Source organism: Sorex fumeus, unplaced genomic scaffold (genome assembly GCF_029834395.1).
Source record: "Sorex fumeus unplaced genomic scaffold, SorFum_2.1 ptg000128l, whole genome shotgun sequence".
Lineage (NCBI taxonomy): Eukaryota > Metazoa > Chordata > Mammalia > Eulipotyphla > Soricidae > Sorex > Sorex fumeus.
Window position 1 is genome coordinate 21,686,779 of NW_026606185.1, and position 16,111 is coordinate 21,702,889.

The 16,111-nt window shown below is 41.8% G+C and overlaps 1 protein-coding gene across 2 annotated transcripts; it reads right to left on the reverse strand.

The window, feature by feature from the left end:
* Positions 1-285: 285 nt before the first annotated feature.
* On the reverse strand, positions 286-8,700 carry LOC130045268 (myosin regulatory light polypeptide 9). Of its 2 annotated transcripts, none has more exons than XM_056138022.1 (4): positions 8,602-8,700; positions 2,881-3,079; positions 2,133-2,294; positions 286-787 (listed from the first exon to the last, which is right to left on the reverse strand). In XM_056138022.1, the coding sequence occupies exons 2-4, from the start codon at positions 3,062-3,064 to the stop codon at positions 615-617; spliced, it is 519 nt and encodes a 172-aa protein (XP_055993997.1). In that variant the 5' UTR covers positions 3,065-3,079; positions 8,602-8,700; the 3' UTR covers positions 286-614. The 2 variants fall into 2 exon arrangements, with proteins under 2 accessions (XP_055993997.1, XP_055993996.1); XM_056138021.1 differs by lacking the exon at positions 8,602-8,700 and adding an exon at positions 4,262-4,394.
* Between the last annotated feature and the right edge of the window lie 7,411 nt (positions 8,701-16,111).

Genomic DNA, 16,111 nt, shown 5'->3' on the forward strand with positions numbered 1-16,111 from the left:
TTTAAGGCGAAAATTTTTTTAAAAGTTAGGAGAAATTAAAATTAGACTCAGTGGCATACCCTAACTTTAAAATATGAGACATAAAGTAATTTACAAAGGCTTTTAGCAGACAAAGAGGGAAGAGAGTTGGCAGATATAAACTTTAGGATTTAAAGCTACCAAAGCTATTATATATAAATAAATTCTAGAATGAATTTTTTAAAACGATATGACTTAGGAGTTTTTAAAAGACGAGTTTTATGACTTTTTGTTAAGATAGTTTTCATAAATAAGTTTTAAACAAACAAGTTTTTATCATAAAGTTTAATTATGATTCAGAAAAAATTGGGTGAATAACCTTCTCTGAAAAAATATATTGACTCTGTGTACAGATTTTGTGTGCAGTTATTTTGGGGGAGAGGAGATGGTAAGTTAAATTACCCTATTTTCTATTCTGTAAATGACAGTAAGTCCCGTTTCCAGTCTGATTATAGAGATGCATGTGCCCAAAATGGCTGAGAATAAATACAATAAGAAAAGGCAAAAGCTAAGAACATGCAATAGGCTCTAAGAGAAAATCTCAGAAATACCCAAATTGGCAATAAGGAGCTTTTGGCTGGAAAGTGAAGTTCTTTTCAGTCATCTTTGTCTTTCGCTCCATGTTTGAGGATGCGTGTGAACTCAATGTAATTAAAATTTCCCTTTTTGTCAATAGGTGCTTCTCTATACAGCTCATCCACTTCCTCATCTGTAAATCGATCTCCCATTGTGGTAAGCAGTTCTCTCAGATAATCTTCCTGGATGGTACCTAAAGAATAAAGAAATGGGAATCAAAATTCATGCTAACAAGAAAGTAAATTGTATGGAATATCTATGTGAGACCAAACACATTCTATCAATATGTAAATATATGAAATATGAGGTTTCCACATACTTAGCAACATGTGTCACACCCAGCAGTGCTCAGGGATCACTTCTAGCAGTGCTCCAGGTACCAAAACGGTGCTGGCAATTGAACTTGGGTCATCAAGTGCAAAGTAAGCCCCAAGTGCAAAGTAAGCCCCTCACTGTACTATCTCTCCAGCCTTTGTTAGCAGCATGTTCTGAACCCGCTCTTCTCTGTATCAGCTTGCATTCACATCCTTCTCATCTCTTGATAAAAGATTATGCCATTAAGAGAAAAAAAAGTTGTCTTCTTTGACTGCCCCTTCCCAACCTTAACCCCTTCTTAATCTAGAGAGTTCCATTACAAGAGAGTTATGGTGTAATGAGAAAAACAGAAGTGGCAGGCGCAAGTTAGCACAATTATTATTATTATTTTAAATTTTATTGATTCACCGTGAGATATGGTTACAGGCTTTCATGTCTCAGTTACAATCACACAGTGATCTAACACCCATCCCTCAAGTTAGCACAATTATTAGTAGAGGAGCTTGCAAGAAAGTTATATATCAGATTAAAATTGTTGTACGACAGCTGAGAGATATGTGATAATTAAACAAAGGACTGTGCTGGTGTCACAGCCCATAGTAATTTAAACTCTAAGACTGTTCTAAGAGTAACTAAAAGTTATTCATTCAGCATACTCACTAACATTAAATACTTTTGAAGTTATTCAAATAAAGGAGTAAGTTTATAAAATAACTTTAAAATACACCCATTAAATTGAATATTATTTGGGGGTAGAAGTAATTAATATGCCATAGAAAAAACCAGTACAAAACAAAGCAAAAATGGGGGGAAAGGAGGACAAATACTTAAAAACAAGTAAAAGGGTATTTCATTTCATTTAATTTCATCATCCTGTTATTCGTCGATTGCCTTGAGCAGGCCCCAGTAACGTCTCTTTCATCCTAGCCCTGAGATTATATTCAAGGCTCTTTAGGAGAATGAGACCCATCATTGTTACTGGTATTTGGCATATTTGGTAGGCCACGGGGAGTTTGCCAGACTCTGCCCTGTGGGCAGGCTACATTCAATAGCCTGCAAGTTTGTCCAAAGTAGGAATGAGACAATAAGATGTCATAAAAAAAAGTTCTGATAAGATGTCGAGCGGCCGGTATTAAGGGTAATATATCACAGTTTTAGTTATTATGTATGTAGTTACTATAAAAATTGGCTCACTTGGTAATTAAAAGTTGTCTCTGACTTACCAGTGGCTTCTTCATCAAAGCAAGCAAAGGCATTTCTGATGACATCTTCTGGATCTGTGCCATTTAACTTCTCACCAAACATCGTGAGAAACATGGTAAAATTTATGGGACCTGGAGCCTCATTCATCATGGCATCTAGATACTCATCGGTTGGATTTTTCCCTTAACAAAAAAGTCATAATTTTAACTGTACCACAAAATGCATCAATTATTAATCACATGCATATTTAGCAAGAAATATTGTTTACACAGTTATGCTGCTTGAATTCACAAATGTAAAAATACTTGGGTAAGTATTCTCAATGAACCAGGTTTATAGTGAGCCTATAGATTATTTACTATTCTACAGGGTGACAAGAGATAACAGTTTTATAATCAGATCAGTGTTTCCCGCCCCCCCCCCACACACAATGCCAATCCCCACTCCATCCTTAGAAGTCTGAAGGTTGTTAAAAGATCATTCCTTTTACTTTTTAAAATGTATTTATTCATTTCTTTATTTGTGATGCTTAGGGGTTACTCTTAGCTCTGTGCTCAGGAATATATTCCTGGCAATGTTTGAGGAACCATATGGGTGATGGGAATCAAATCCTGGTCAGTTTCATGCAAGGCAAGCCCCCTACCCACTATGCGATCAGTCTGGCCACTATTTACTCTTTAAAAATCTGACTCTGTCAACCACAACACTAGATTGGTTTCACAACATAAAAGGTATCACAAAATTCTAATATATTAATTAGATTATTACCCAGGGAGGCAAGCATATCATGCAGATCTTCCTTGTCAATGAAACCGTCTCTGTTCTGATCAATCATGTTGAAGGCCTCTTTAAACTCCTGAATCTGTGACTGGTCAAACATTGCAAACACATTGGATGTTGCGCGCTGGGGGCGCTTCTTGGTGGTCTTGGTCTTTGCCCTTTTGCTCGACATGGTGGCGGTTAAATCCTAGGAAAAGGATTTCAAGAGAAAAGGTTAAGAAGAAAATGGAATTGGGACTGGAGAGATAGCACAATGGGTAGGGTGTTTGCCTTGTACGCGGCCAACCCAGGTTCGATTCCCAGCACCCCATATGATCCCCTGAGCACCACCAGGAGTAACTCCTGAGTGCAGAGCCGGGAGTAACCCCTGTGCATCACCGGGTATGACCCAAAAAAATGGAATCAATCTGGTATGTGTAAGTAAGTTAGCTATGAGTCTAAAAACTACTCATGATAGCAGCACTCAGCAAAAACTTCACAGTTAATAATAACATTACTCACAGAACCAAACTGCATAGAGAAAATTAACTTAAAATTCTTTAAGGTTCAACATTCTTAGTAGCTTTAACATTTACTAACTTTAGTATTAAATAAGTCAATTCATCAGTATCTTCAAATTCCAAACTACAATCAACATTCATAGCTCAGAGCGTATTGCAGATTGCATGTCCCAAGTACTGGTGTATATACAGCCTAATTTAATAAAGGATAACCAAACTACTACCCAATAATATAACAGAAGACAAAATAAAAAACCCAACACAAGTACTGAGGAAAAAGTGCTAGATCTATACTTCTGAGTATAGAAGAGTGCCAGGAATGTTGAGAAACACAAATTTATCTGGTAAGATCTATTTTTTTAATAGCCCTGCCCTAAATTAAAGTTGTCCCCTTTCAAGTAGACAGAAAGTAGAAACAGGAACAACAGGGCTTCAGCTCCTTATCTTTATTGCCAAATTTCACTCTTCTACTTGTAACTAACATTTATTTTAATGCTCTCACTTCTGGAACCAAAATAGTTTCAAGAGACTTATCTGTTGAAAAGCTAATGAAAAGGTTTTTAAAATGCTTATTTTCACTCTGTTCAAACCAACGGTGTGCAGTCAAGTTAAATAATTTAAAATAACTAAATCCTCTACAAAAATCAGCTGAAGTTTTTTAAGAAATTAACTTTCAAGACCTTTAGAAACATTTTAAGAACAGAAAACTTATTGCTAACAATTTATATTTATCTCTAAGTTTTAAGTTAAACATAAAGTGACTAATACATAATAAAATGACAATTTCAACATTCAATTTTTAAGATTATAAAACTTTGTTTAAAATAGAAAAATCTCATTAATCATCAGGTAATAAAATTTTACCGTACCATCCTTCTAATGTTGGAGTGGTAGTCTGCAAAACCTCTCACAAGACTAAGACACTGTATTGAGTTATATTCTTCCAAGCAGGTCTAAAATAGGTGCTATTGATTTCACTCTCTGACCAAGCTAACAATTTTAAAGCTTACGTTCTGAAAACAACATTTAGCCGTGATGTAGCAAAACACTAAGCCCTTGCTCTATAAATAAATCTGTGGACCGCAAAGAATGAAGTGCTACCTAGATCTCAGCACTGCAAAGTGACCTTAGAATACAATGTGTCTGTCACATCAGTTAAATATGACATTTCTTAGATTCTTTCTGGGATAAACCGCATTACTCTGACTAAATTCAATTATGGAAATAATCAGAGAAGCTCTACCCAGAAAATTTTTTTAGCCAAATCAGTTCTCGTATTTTAGCAGGAAATTCCACAAGTGATAGTCACACATTCCATCCAATATTCCAGCTTTAGTGGTACACTGGAACATGTTTTGCGAAGATATAAACTACAGGACACAGCAGCCATGATAAACATTCCTCCCTAATTGCCTAGTTTCCTCTAATCATCCTTTCAGAGGTTATTTATAGTTATTGGAGAATGGGGATGGTTGGGCCACACCCAGCAAATGCTCTGGGCTTAGGGTCACTCCTGGTGGTGTTCTGAGGACTATAATATGGTACTAGGGATTGAACCACAGTTGGCCATGTGCTAGGCAATTGTCTTACCAAGTTTATGCTATCTCTCTGACCCCCTACACATCCTTGAAAGCATGTTTTCATTCTGTGCTTGGGGGCAGTAAATCCCTTGAATACCTAAACTAGGTAGTGCTGTACTTTGTCTCTAAAATAGCACTGCACTGTAGCACTGTCCTCCCGTTGTTCATCGATTGCCCTGAGCAGGCACCAGTAATGTCTCACAACAAATTGTGAGACTTGTTGTTACTGTTTTTGTCCTATCAAATAGGTAAGCAGTAGCTTGTCAGGCTTTGCCCTAAGGGCAAAGATACTCTAGGCAATTTGCCAGGCTCTCTGAGAGGGGCAGAGGAATCAAACCCCCGGTCAGTTGCATGCAAGGCAAACACCCTCGCTCCAGCCCAGTCTCTAAAATAGAGTTTTAAAAAGAGCAGGATGTACATAAGGTTCATATTTCTTCTCCATCTCATATATACATATATGCTCAAAGGACTTGTGAGAGTTGAGCCCTGAAGAGGCTTATCAGTCTAGGCATGCCATGTCTGCAAACTAATGTACATCTTTCAAAATAGTCTGCTCTGCCTGAAGATACTTTCATCCCCCCAAGCTGCAGAATTTTAAGTTTGTTTTTAAGACAATGAGAATAAAAGAACAAAAGGCCAAGACAACCTATCTTTTAATCTATAAAATACTACTAAATCTGGTGAGGGTACTTGATACCTTCTTTAAACTCTGAGTTTGGTGCTAGAGTGGGTACACTGTACATAGAGGCCCCAGGACCATGGGAAACCCCTCACGCCCCAGTCACCACCAAGTGCAGCCCTGCTGGCCTGCAGCTATGGAGGGCTAAGTGACAAACCAGAAGGTGAATACTGGTTAGAAAGTAATATATATGTATTTCAGTCTTGATGTATTTCCTCTAAAGTTTTTCCTTCCCCTTTGCTATTGTTGCAACGATCCAGAATCATGGGAACAAGTAGTGAGATCTCACTCACACTTTGGTTTCACCACACACCTGGCTGCTGGGTGCCAGGAAATCACAAATGGGTGGTGCTGCCTGGTATGTGAAGCTGAACCTAACTCAACCTGAGCCACACTCAGTGGTGTTTAGGCTTACTTCCGGCTCTGTACTCAGGGAATCACTTCTAGCATTGCTCAAGGGCACAAATGTGGTTCTGGGGATCTAACTGGGTTCTGCTGCAGACAAGGCAGCACCTTAGGTATACGAATTGTCCCTATTGTATAATACTATTAAGAATTAAGAAATGTAAAATCAGTGTTCTATCTTCAGTGAGTTTTATTGTTGGTAAATATATCCATTAAAAAGTAAGATAATTGGTTTAATTTACTAGACATTACTGTTTCATTCCAGAGATATGACTCTCAGGTGACAAAGAAAAAACTAACGGTGGTACATAATTATCAAATATAGTACGTCCAGAAAAGAACACTGAATGTTTCTAAAAGATTAGAGTGGTGGAGCAAAGATGAAGACCTTGATAATCTCGAGCTATTTATAAGGCACAAAGTGTCTAGCTTTAATCCTACCAAAATCAATAATGTAATTTTGGGCAAGTTATTATCTGGCCTTTATTTGTTCAATGGGATTAGATTCAGATTTAGGAGTCGGTCTTGCACCAGAAACCTGGAACTTTTCATTGTTAGGGAGTTTAGCTTCACAGTTGTTCCAAACTGTGGCTTCTTTTTTTTTGATAGCACAGCGGGTAGGGCGTTCGCCTTACAAGCGGCCAACATGGCCGACCCGAGTTCAATTCCTCCGCCCCTCTCGGAGAGCCCGGCAAGCTACCGAGAGTATTCGATATGCCAGACACAGTAACAACAAAGTCTCCAATGGAGACGTTACTGGGCCCGCTCGAGCAAATCGACGATCAACGGGAGGGCCTTTACCTTTACCTTTACCTATCAATCTTTAAAGGAAATCAACACTGCTGACAAGAAAGCAAAATCAGGTCCAGTGCTCTGATCCCCAAAGCAGATTACTTATGATACTGTTACTGTTCCTTTGCTATATAGTTCTAGCTCACTTTTCATTTTCATTTTGCTCAAATTGAGATTGTACTCTCTTCCCCTAATAAACTTTTAGTAAATGCACACTTCTAACAGAAGTTTAGAAAATTAGGGTGAAACTCCAGATTCCTATGTAAACCTGGAATTTCTGCTGGTTCTGAATTAGTCTAGAGTCTACTCTGAAGCATCCTAAGATGTACAGGTACGTAACTATTAAACTTGAAGCAGACCTACTGAATAGCATTCTACGAAATATGTAATATTTTAGATGAGAAAATGAAACCCTATGGTGATAAAAAGTTTAAATTTACAAACTGATACTCTAGTTTTAGACGAGATAGAAGAATTTTTTTTGGCTGATTTAGCCAGAAAGACAATCATTATACAAAAGGAAGGATACAAGACTAAATTACAACAAAGATTTGGAAAATTAAAATACTCAAAAACTTTCCCCACACAGAGTAACCTGAGAATATTTAAAATCTAGATATTTTAAATATAAAATGGGGTTATCTACACTAACATTAGATTCCTTTAGTTAGAATCCAACACTTGTAATTATAATAAATATAAAGTAATTGACAGCCTTTTTAAAAGAAACTTCAAACGGATATTTGGGTTAACATTTAGTCTCTAAGAAAAACTTTCACTGTGTCTTATGTATAACACAGTGTTTGGTGGGCTTTCCAAATTCATTCCAAAAGTAGTTTTATTTAATCATTATTTTTTTTTCTTCCCTAAGTTAAGTGTACGTAAATTGATGGCAACCACAGGTTTCTTAAAAATACATGTTTAGGTTGGCACGTTCTAACTACACCAAGTTTTCAGTTTCTGCGCAAACTTCCGGTGGCAGGCAGTCTCGGTGCTCTTTGACTGCCACACCCAAAAAGTTCTTTGCCTTTGACAAAGGCGATGGGTTCCCGAGGTTCACTGTACCAGCAAAGCCTCACTTTTGGAAGAAGAAAGCTTTCCGGGTTAAGATTTATCTAACATTTCCCACAAGATTAAACACAGAAAAGGAAACAGTCACTCTATCAAAGAAGTAAGTCATTCTGGTCACCCTCACATATAAAAATACCGTTCCTGTAAAATTTCAACGGAATGTACCCCTGTGTTCCAAGGGTCTGTGAAACTGATCCATGCTTTTTCACACACCTACTCAGCCCATTATGAAAAGAAACCTCTGGGCAGTTGGGCTAAGCCCGCTACGGAATTTTTCTCAAGCCGCAGACTACACCCTGAATTCTCCGTCCACGTCACTCCTTTCTCCCCACTGTTCTAATTACTTAAGTGAGCCTGAGCTGAGGAAGTTGCTAATCTTGAGTTGGTTGCTCCTCCAGCATGCAGGCACACAGCTGCAGCAACAGCTGCGGGCGGGTGGGCGCGGAAGGCAGCCCACCAGCTGACGCGAGCAACTAAACTTAGGCGGGGAGTCGGCGCCGCCGGCTCGGGTTTCGCGGGCGCGGCTGTCGCCCGGCCTCCGGCGCCAAGGCGCCCAGCTCCATTTGCCGTGCCCCAAGCCTGGGCGACGGCAGGATCCGACCCGGGGAAGCGGCTGCCCCCCCCCCCCCCCCCCGGCCCGCTTTCCTGGGCCCGCAGATGCCCGACTCCGAGCAGCACTCACCGGCACAGACGCGAGGAGCCGAGCACCTGAGAAACGTCCTGGGAACCGCCCGAGCGCTGCCGTCCGGTCCTGGACACAGCACTTCCGGCCTCCCGGAGCCCAGCGGAAGGAAGCGGCTACGGCCCGTTCCCCGCCCGCGCGCGGGTCCCGCCTCCTAGCGGTGGTACGGGGGTGGCGACGGCGCGGCCGTGGCCGAGGGGCGCTAGGTGGGCCGCGTGCTCAGGGGGGCAGCCCGACGGGGTGGCACTCGGATGCAGGAGAGTGTGCGCTGGCCTTTTGCAACCCAGGACTGCGGCCCGGGCTTTCCGTACGCCCCCACCCGGGCCGCGCGCCCCCCCTCCCCGGCAGCTAGATGGTTGGGCCCGCGTGGGGGCTGGGCGCGACGTGCCGGGGCGCGGGCCGGGCGGCGCCGGCTCGCTCAGCGCCTTGTAAGGGAATCGCGGGGACCGACCCGCCCCCTGCCGCCGGTGCCGCCGCCTCTCGCGAGCTCGGGGCTGGGTGTGACACCTCGGGGAGGAGACGCGGGCCTCGGTGCCTGCGGTCTGGCTGTGTACGCAAGGAGAGTGCCCAGTGAGAAGCACCCCAGCCACGCAGCCACTACCGTGTTGGCTCAGATGGCTTTAATAAAGTCCCGAGAGGCCGGCGAGTTCCTCTCTGGAAGCGTTTCCTGTTTTTCCACCAAGACCTCTTGACCCTGCTTTCAAAGAGAGCCCGATTTCTATTCAGTGAAGAAGGAAAACAGGCAAACTGCAACAAAACCTTACTAATCTTACCCCACCCTCACCCACCCCGCCCCTTACTGGTGCAAACTTTAAAGTAGAGCCTATTTTTTTCTTAGCTTCTTTGACCTAAAATGGCCATTAACAACAGGCCTTTGTTAAATGAAACCTCCCTGATTCATTCTCTTCCCAAGGCTGGTGACTGGTGATGACTGGTTACCTGAACTCTGACCTTAGCGATGAAATTTGCCGCACCAATACGCATCCTAGTATTAAAGTTAAGTGACTCCTGTGGCCGGAACACCCCTGAAATTTGGAGTGCCCTCTTCTTGCCTTATAAACAGAAGCTCACATTTGAGTCATCCAGAGGAAAATGAAAGGTAGAACTGCAGTGCAATATACCCAATAAGTTACAGATCTTTTGAAATCAAAGGTACCAGAAAATAACTGCCCTGATTGTAGAACAGGACAGAAACAATGATTGATTCCTCAAACTTCTTAGGTGATAAGAATCACTGGGATGCTCATTAAAAATACAAATTACTGCGTACATCGTGTCCAATCCAATTGAATCTGAATCTTACAGCATGAGTTCTGGGAAGTCATCAATTTAACCAGGTTCCTGAGTGACTCTGGTCATGAAAGGGGGGTTCAGGCTTTGGCGTAATAGGCAGGGACAGCTCAAACTCCAAATGGCTGAGGGGTGTCTGCAGTTCTTGGACTTTGACTTGTTATAGTGCTAGTGTCTTGAAGGGCGCACACACAGAGCCAGGCTCATATTGTCCTCTTCTTAACAAAGAAAACTTTAACCCATATTAGTGGTATGGATCATTCCCTTTTCCTCTGAGCTTGAAAGAGAGTAACAATTTCCTTTTCCGCCTATAGTGTAAGATAGTTGGCTTGCTTATCTTCTTTTCATACATTCAATCAACAGGTGTTCATCAGCATCTGCATTGCCAATCACTGTGATGAGATGGTTCATGCTATTTTATTATTTTTTTAATAGTTTTGCAAGGAAGAGTGATTTGATATTTTTCTTTTTAAAAAACTTGTTATTGAATTGTCGTGAGATAGGGTATTACAAAGCTGTTCATGATTGGATTCAGCCATACAATGTTCCTACACTCATCCCTTCCCCAAGTACATTTACCAGCATCAATTTCCCTACCACCCTACCACCCTCCTAATCCCTCCCATCCAGCCTTCCTCTGTGGTAGGCATCTCTCCTCTCTCTCTCTCTCTCTCTCTCTCTCTCTCTCTCTCTCTCTCTCTCTCTCTCTCACACTCTCCTCCCCCCCCCCATCCCCTTCTGCCTTGAGGCGTTATGGTTTGCAATATAGACACTGAGAGGTTATCCTGTTTGTTCCTTTACCTATTTTCAGGAAAGAATTCTTATTCAAAGTGATGATTTCCAACTATTTTTGTCATAGTGGTCCCTTCTCCTTCCCAACTGCCTTCACCCCAGCACTTGGCAAGTTGGCCTCCTGTTTCTACTATCCTTCGGTGTTAGTCTCATATCATGATTCTTTCTATCCCACCACAGTCCAATTATTTCTTGTCTACCCCTCCCTGACTCATTTCACTCCACATGATACTCTCCATGTCCATCCATTTATAAGTGAATTTCATAACTTTATTTTTCCTAACAGCTGCAAAGTATTCCATTGTGTAGATATACCATAGTTTAAGTTTCCTTAAAGTAGCTCCTTTCTTTTAAATGAAGTTAAAGTATTAAATCACTCTGCACAGAAATTAGATTTAAAGTACCAAATATACAATCATGAATTAAGGAAATTCTGTAAAAATAACTGCTTTTTATGTGGTAGAAAGAAATAGGTGCTGCTTTCCTTATATGTGGCCAACCACAGTTCAGCCCCTGGCACCAGAAACATGTAGGGTTTTTTGAGCACTATCAGCATTCACTTCTGAGGCTAGAGACTGGAATAGCCTCTGAGCACCTCTGATATGGTCTCAAACCTCCCCCGGTAAAGAATTGTTTTGTCCTGCCCCCGCGCCTGGCTGTCCTCGCTGGGGCCCCACGGAGGGGAGCGGGTTGAGCTTTCCTCCCCGCCCCGACCAGGGCTCCAGCAACCAAAGACCTCCAGGACCAGCCACCACCATGCTGAGACCACTCTCCGCACACATGGAGGTACTGGCAGAGGGACAAATCCACACGGGTTCCGGGGCCGAGATCTCCAAGCCTACTCGGGATTGGGGCCGAGCATCCTCCACCCAGATCCTCCAAATTCCAGTAGGCGGGGGTCACACCCACCAACTGGCTCCCTGGCGCCTTGTAATCCCATCAACGGCCAAGACTCAGAGACTATAAAAATCAGCTCCCGGAACTGCGCGGCCGCATTTGCGGCTGTGCGACATCTTATTATGACATCTTATTATCTCATTCCTACTTTGGACAAACTGGCAGGCTACCGAATGTAGCCTGTCCACATGGCAGAGTCTGGCAAACTCCCCGTGTCGTACCCAATATGCCAAATACCAGTAACAATGATGGGTCTCATTCTCCTAAAGAGCCTTGAATATAATCTCAGGGCTAGGATGAAGGAGACATTACTGGGGCCTGCTCAAGGCAATCAACGAATAACAGGATGATTTGTGATTTTGTGATTGTGATTTTAAATTAATTTAAATTCTGGAATGCTAAGATGAAAAGAAGTAATGAAAACTGGATCAATTAAGAATATTTAAAGAGGTAGCCATCTTGGCTTCCTAGAGGAGGCTATTTCTACCCCCCATACCACGTCGCCATGGGGGACCACCAGTAGGGTCTGTCCCTGGTTATGAAGGCCAAATATGAGTTAGGTACCGTAGAGACATCATGTTCACCTGTTTTCTGAGCTCTCACCTCCTGCCCTGCAGATACAATGGCGGCTGGCTCTGGACCTGTGGAGCTGGTGTGAGAGTTTTGACAAGTGTGTGTGTGGGGGGGGGGGCGGGGGTAAACACCGTATTGTTGCTGGTTGTTGGTGGACAGCTTTTACAAGATGTGACACCAGCTACAAGATACTGTACTGAAGATTAAGATAATTTGAGGCATTTTACATGAAAGTTCTCCAATTCCACCTGAACCCCATTTCCTAAAAAAAAAAAAGCCTAGGATGAGAATCAGCTTTATGGCTTTCTTCCTACTGCATTGAACCCCCAAAGAAAAGTCTTTTTTTGAGGCAGGGTTGACCTGAACATTAGCTCTCCCTGAACACTCTCTGACAGAATTCTGGAGGATAGGAAAGGATGTTCACTTATCAACAGGGAGAAAACACATCACTTATCAACAGGGAGATGCAGATTAAAAGCCTATTCACCTGCCTTCTGGGGGATACCCAAGCCTGCCTTGACTGGATGTCAACATGAGTCTAATTGCTCCTCTTTTCTTTCCTGTTCCCTTTTCTTTTCTCCCTTCATTTGAAGTAGAGCTCTACTCTGGGAGATTGCATATTTTCAGTAACAGCCATAGCCATAAGAAAATGTCAGTTCCTGAAATGAATCCTCCTACACAATGACCCTGAGAAATCACTAGGATGAACTTCCAAAACACTGCACTGCAGAGCTTGGTAAGTACTGCCAAGAACTGCTTCTTCAATAGTGACCAGGATATAAAGACAGCCTACAGAATGAGAAAGGATATTCACCTAACACTCTTCTGATAAGGGGTTAATAGCAAAGATATACAAGGCATTGGTTAAATTCTACTAGAAAAAAAAATCCAATCCCATCAGAAAGTGGGGTGATGAAATGAACAGAAACTTTCTCAAAGAAGAAATTCAAATGGTCAAACGACTTCTTCTGAAGCAGGGTTAACCTGAACATTATCACTCCCTGAGTACTCTCTGACAGAAGCCTGGATGATAGGAGAGAATGAATGAAAAAATTCTTCATCACTTATCAACAGGGAGATGCAGATTAAAACAACATTGAGATATCATCTCACACCACAGAGACTGGCACACATCCAAAAGAACAAGAGCAACCAGTGCTGGCACCGATGTGGGAAGAAAAGGACTCTCATTGTTGGTGGGAATGCTGACTGGTCTAGCCTTTTTGGAAAACAATATGGACATACCTCAGAAAACTAGTAATTGAGCTCCTATTTGACCCAGCAATACCACTTCTGGAAATATACCCTGGGGGCCCAAAAACACACAGTAGAAATACCACCTGCAATTCTTTATTCACTGCAGCACTAGTCACCATGGCCAGAATCTGGAAACAACCTGAATATCCAAGAACAGACGAATGGATAAAGAAACTATGGCACATCTACACAGTAGAATACTATGGATCTGTTAGGAAAAACGAACTCATGAAATTTTCCTATAACTGGATAGACATGGAGAGTGTCATGCTAAGTAAAATGAGTCAGAAGGAGAGGGATAGATATTCTATATCTGACTGCATTCATTTGTGTATATAAAATATACGTAGTAAAAAACTAATATCCATGGCCAGGGAAAACAGGGCTAGGGGGACTGATCAATGCTTGGAATTAACCACAAGTGTGTGTGTGGCTGGGCTGGAGTGATAGCACAGCAGGTAATGGTGTTTGCCTTGCACACAGCCGACCCGGGTTCGATTCCTCTGCCCCTCTTGGAGAGCCCACAGAGTATCTCGCCCACACAGCAAAGCCTGGCAAGCTACCTGTGACGTATTCGATATGCCAAAAACAGTAACAAGTCTCACAAATGGAGACATTACTGGTGCCCGCTTGAGCAAATTGATAAACAACGGGAGGACAGTGCTACAGTATGTGGGGCTGAGGGTAGGTAAGATAGAGAGGAGACCAGTATGACAATAATAGTTGGGAATGATCATGCTGGATAACATCTGAGTGTTAAAAGTAGCTAAAGGGATATTCTTGATAACTTTCAGTATTAGTATTTTAAACCACAATGCAGAGAGAGAGAGAGAGAGAGAGAGAGAGAGAGAGAGAGAGAGAGAGAAGAGAAAAAAATCATGGGCCATAGAAGCAGGCAGGAGGTGGGGGGTGGGGAATGATGGAAGGGAATCTGGGGACACTGATGCTGGGAAATGTACACTGGTGGAGGGATGGGTATTAGACTACTGTATGACTGAAATCCAGTTATGAACGGCTTTGTAATGCTCTATCCCACAGTGATTCAATAAGAAAGTTTAAAAAAACCTTTAGAGCTCTATATATGCCAAGTGCAGAGAATAATTGTGAAAACTATGAGATATAGTTACAAATATTTTATTTTGTTATAAGCTTGGGTGAAAGCTTTGTATGGACTTAGAATGAATAAAATGGAAGTTTTTATTTTAGCTTCTTTGATAGAAAGGAACAGAGACATAGTCCAGTTGGCTCAAGGAGAAGGATATACACTAACTCGAAAAGATATACTATGTTTATTGCAGTGCTATTTATCATAGCCAAGATCTATGGCTGGGAAACAATCCAGATGCCAATGACAGATGAATTGATAAATTATATTGGAGTGCTACTCAGCAGTCATAAATAAAGGTAAAAGGTAAAGGCCCTCCCATTGATCGTCATAAATATTGCATTTCATTACAGCTTGGATGGAACTTAAGGTGTCAAATTAGGCAAAATGAGTGAGAACAATAAATTTCAGGCAGTGTAGGGCGACAGGAAAGGGGTAGGACAAGAAGGGACCTCAGTGGCATCACCCTCCCCAACTTCAAACTGTACTACAAAGCAGTAGTAATTAAGACAGCATGGTACTGGACTAGAAACAGACCTTCAGACTATTGGAACAGAGTTGAATATTCTGTCACAGACCCCCAAATATATGACCTCTTAATCTTTGCCAAAGGAGAAAGAAATGTCAAGTGGAACAAGGAAAGCCTCTTCAACAAGAGGTGCTGGGAAAACTGGATAACTATCTGCAAAAAGGTGAACTATGATCTCTGTCTAATGCCAGGAACAAAAGTCAGATTAAAGTGAATTAAAGACCTCAATATCTGACATGAACCCATAAGGTACATACAGGAAAATGTAGGCAGAACTCTCCACGACATTGAAGCTAAAAACATCAGGTAAAGGTAAAGGTAAAGGCCCTCCCGTTGATCGTCGATTTGCTTGAGCGGGCCCAGTAATCGCTTCTCGGCCTTTTGGCTAAGATCAAGTGTAAAAACATCATTAAGGATGAAACAGCACTGATCATGCAAGTGGAAGCAAACATAAACAAATGGGACTACATCAAACTAAGAAACTTCTGCACTTCAAAAGAAACAGTGACCAAGGAGACGACAGACTAGGAAAGAATATTTACCTAATACCCATCTGACAAGGGATTAATATCCAGTATATACAAGACACTAGTAGAATTGTACAAGAAAAAACCTCCAACCCCATCAAAAAATGGGGAGAAGAAATGAACAGAAGTTTCCTCAAAAAAAAAACAAACAGATGGCCAAAAGGCACATGAAAAAGTGTTCTACATCACTAGCCATCAGGGAGATGCAAATCAAAACAACAATGAGATCTCATCACATACAACAGAGACTGGCACACATTCAAAAGAACAAAAACAACCAGTGCCGGCATGGCTGTGGGAAAAAGGGACACTCATTCACTGTTGGCGGGAATGCCCACTAGTCCGACCTTTCTGGAAAACAATATGGACAGTCCTTCAAAAACTAGAAACTGAGCTTCCATATTATCCCGCAATACCACTTCTGGGAATATATCCCGAGGATGCAAAAAAGCACAGTAGAAATAACATCTGTACCTATATGTTCATTGCAGCACTGTTCACAATAGCCAAAATCTGAAAACAATCCAAGTGCCCTAGAAC

Coding starts and splice junctions, on each gene's coding strand:
- LOC130045268 (XM_056138021.1), bottom strand. Junction 2,295..2,880: donor TGATATGCTTGCCTCCCTGG/GTAATAATCTAA, acceptor TTTTTTGTTAAG/GGAAAAATCCAACCGATGAG. Junction 788..2,132: donor CTTTGATGAAGAAGCCACTG/GTAAGTCAGAGA, acceptor TTTATTCTTTAG/GTACCATCCAGGAAGATTAT.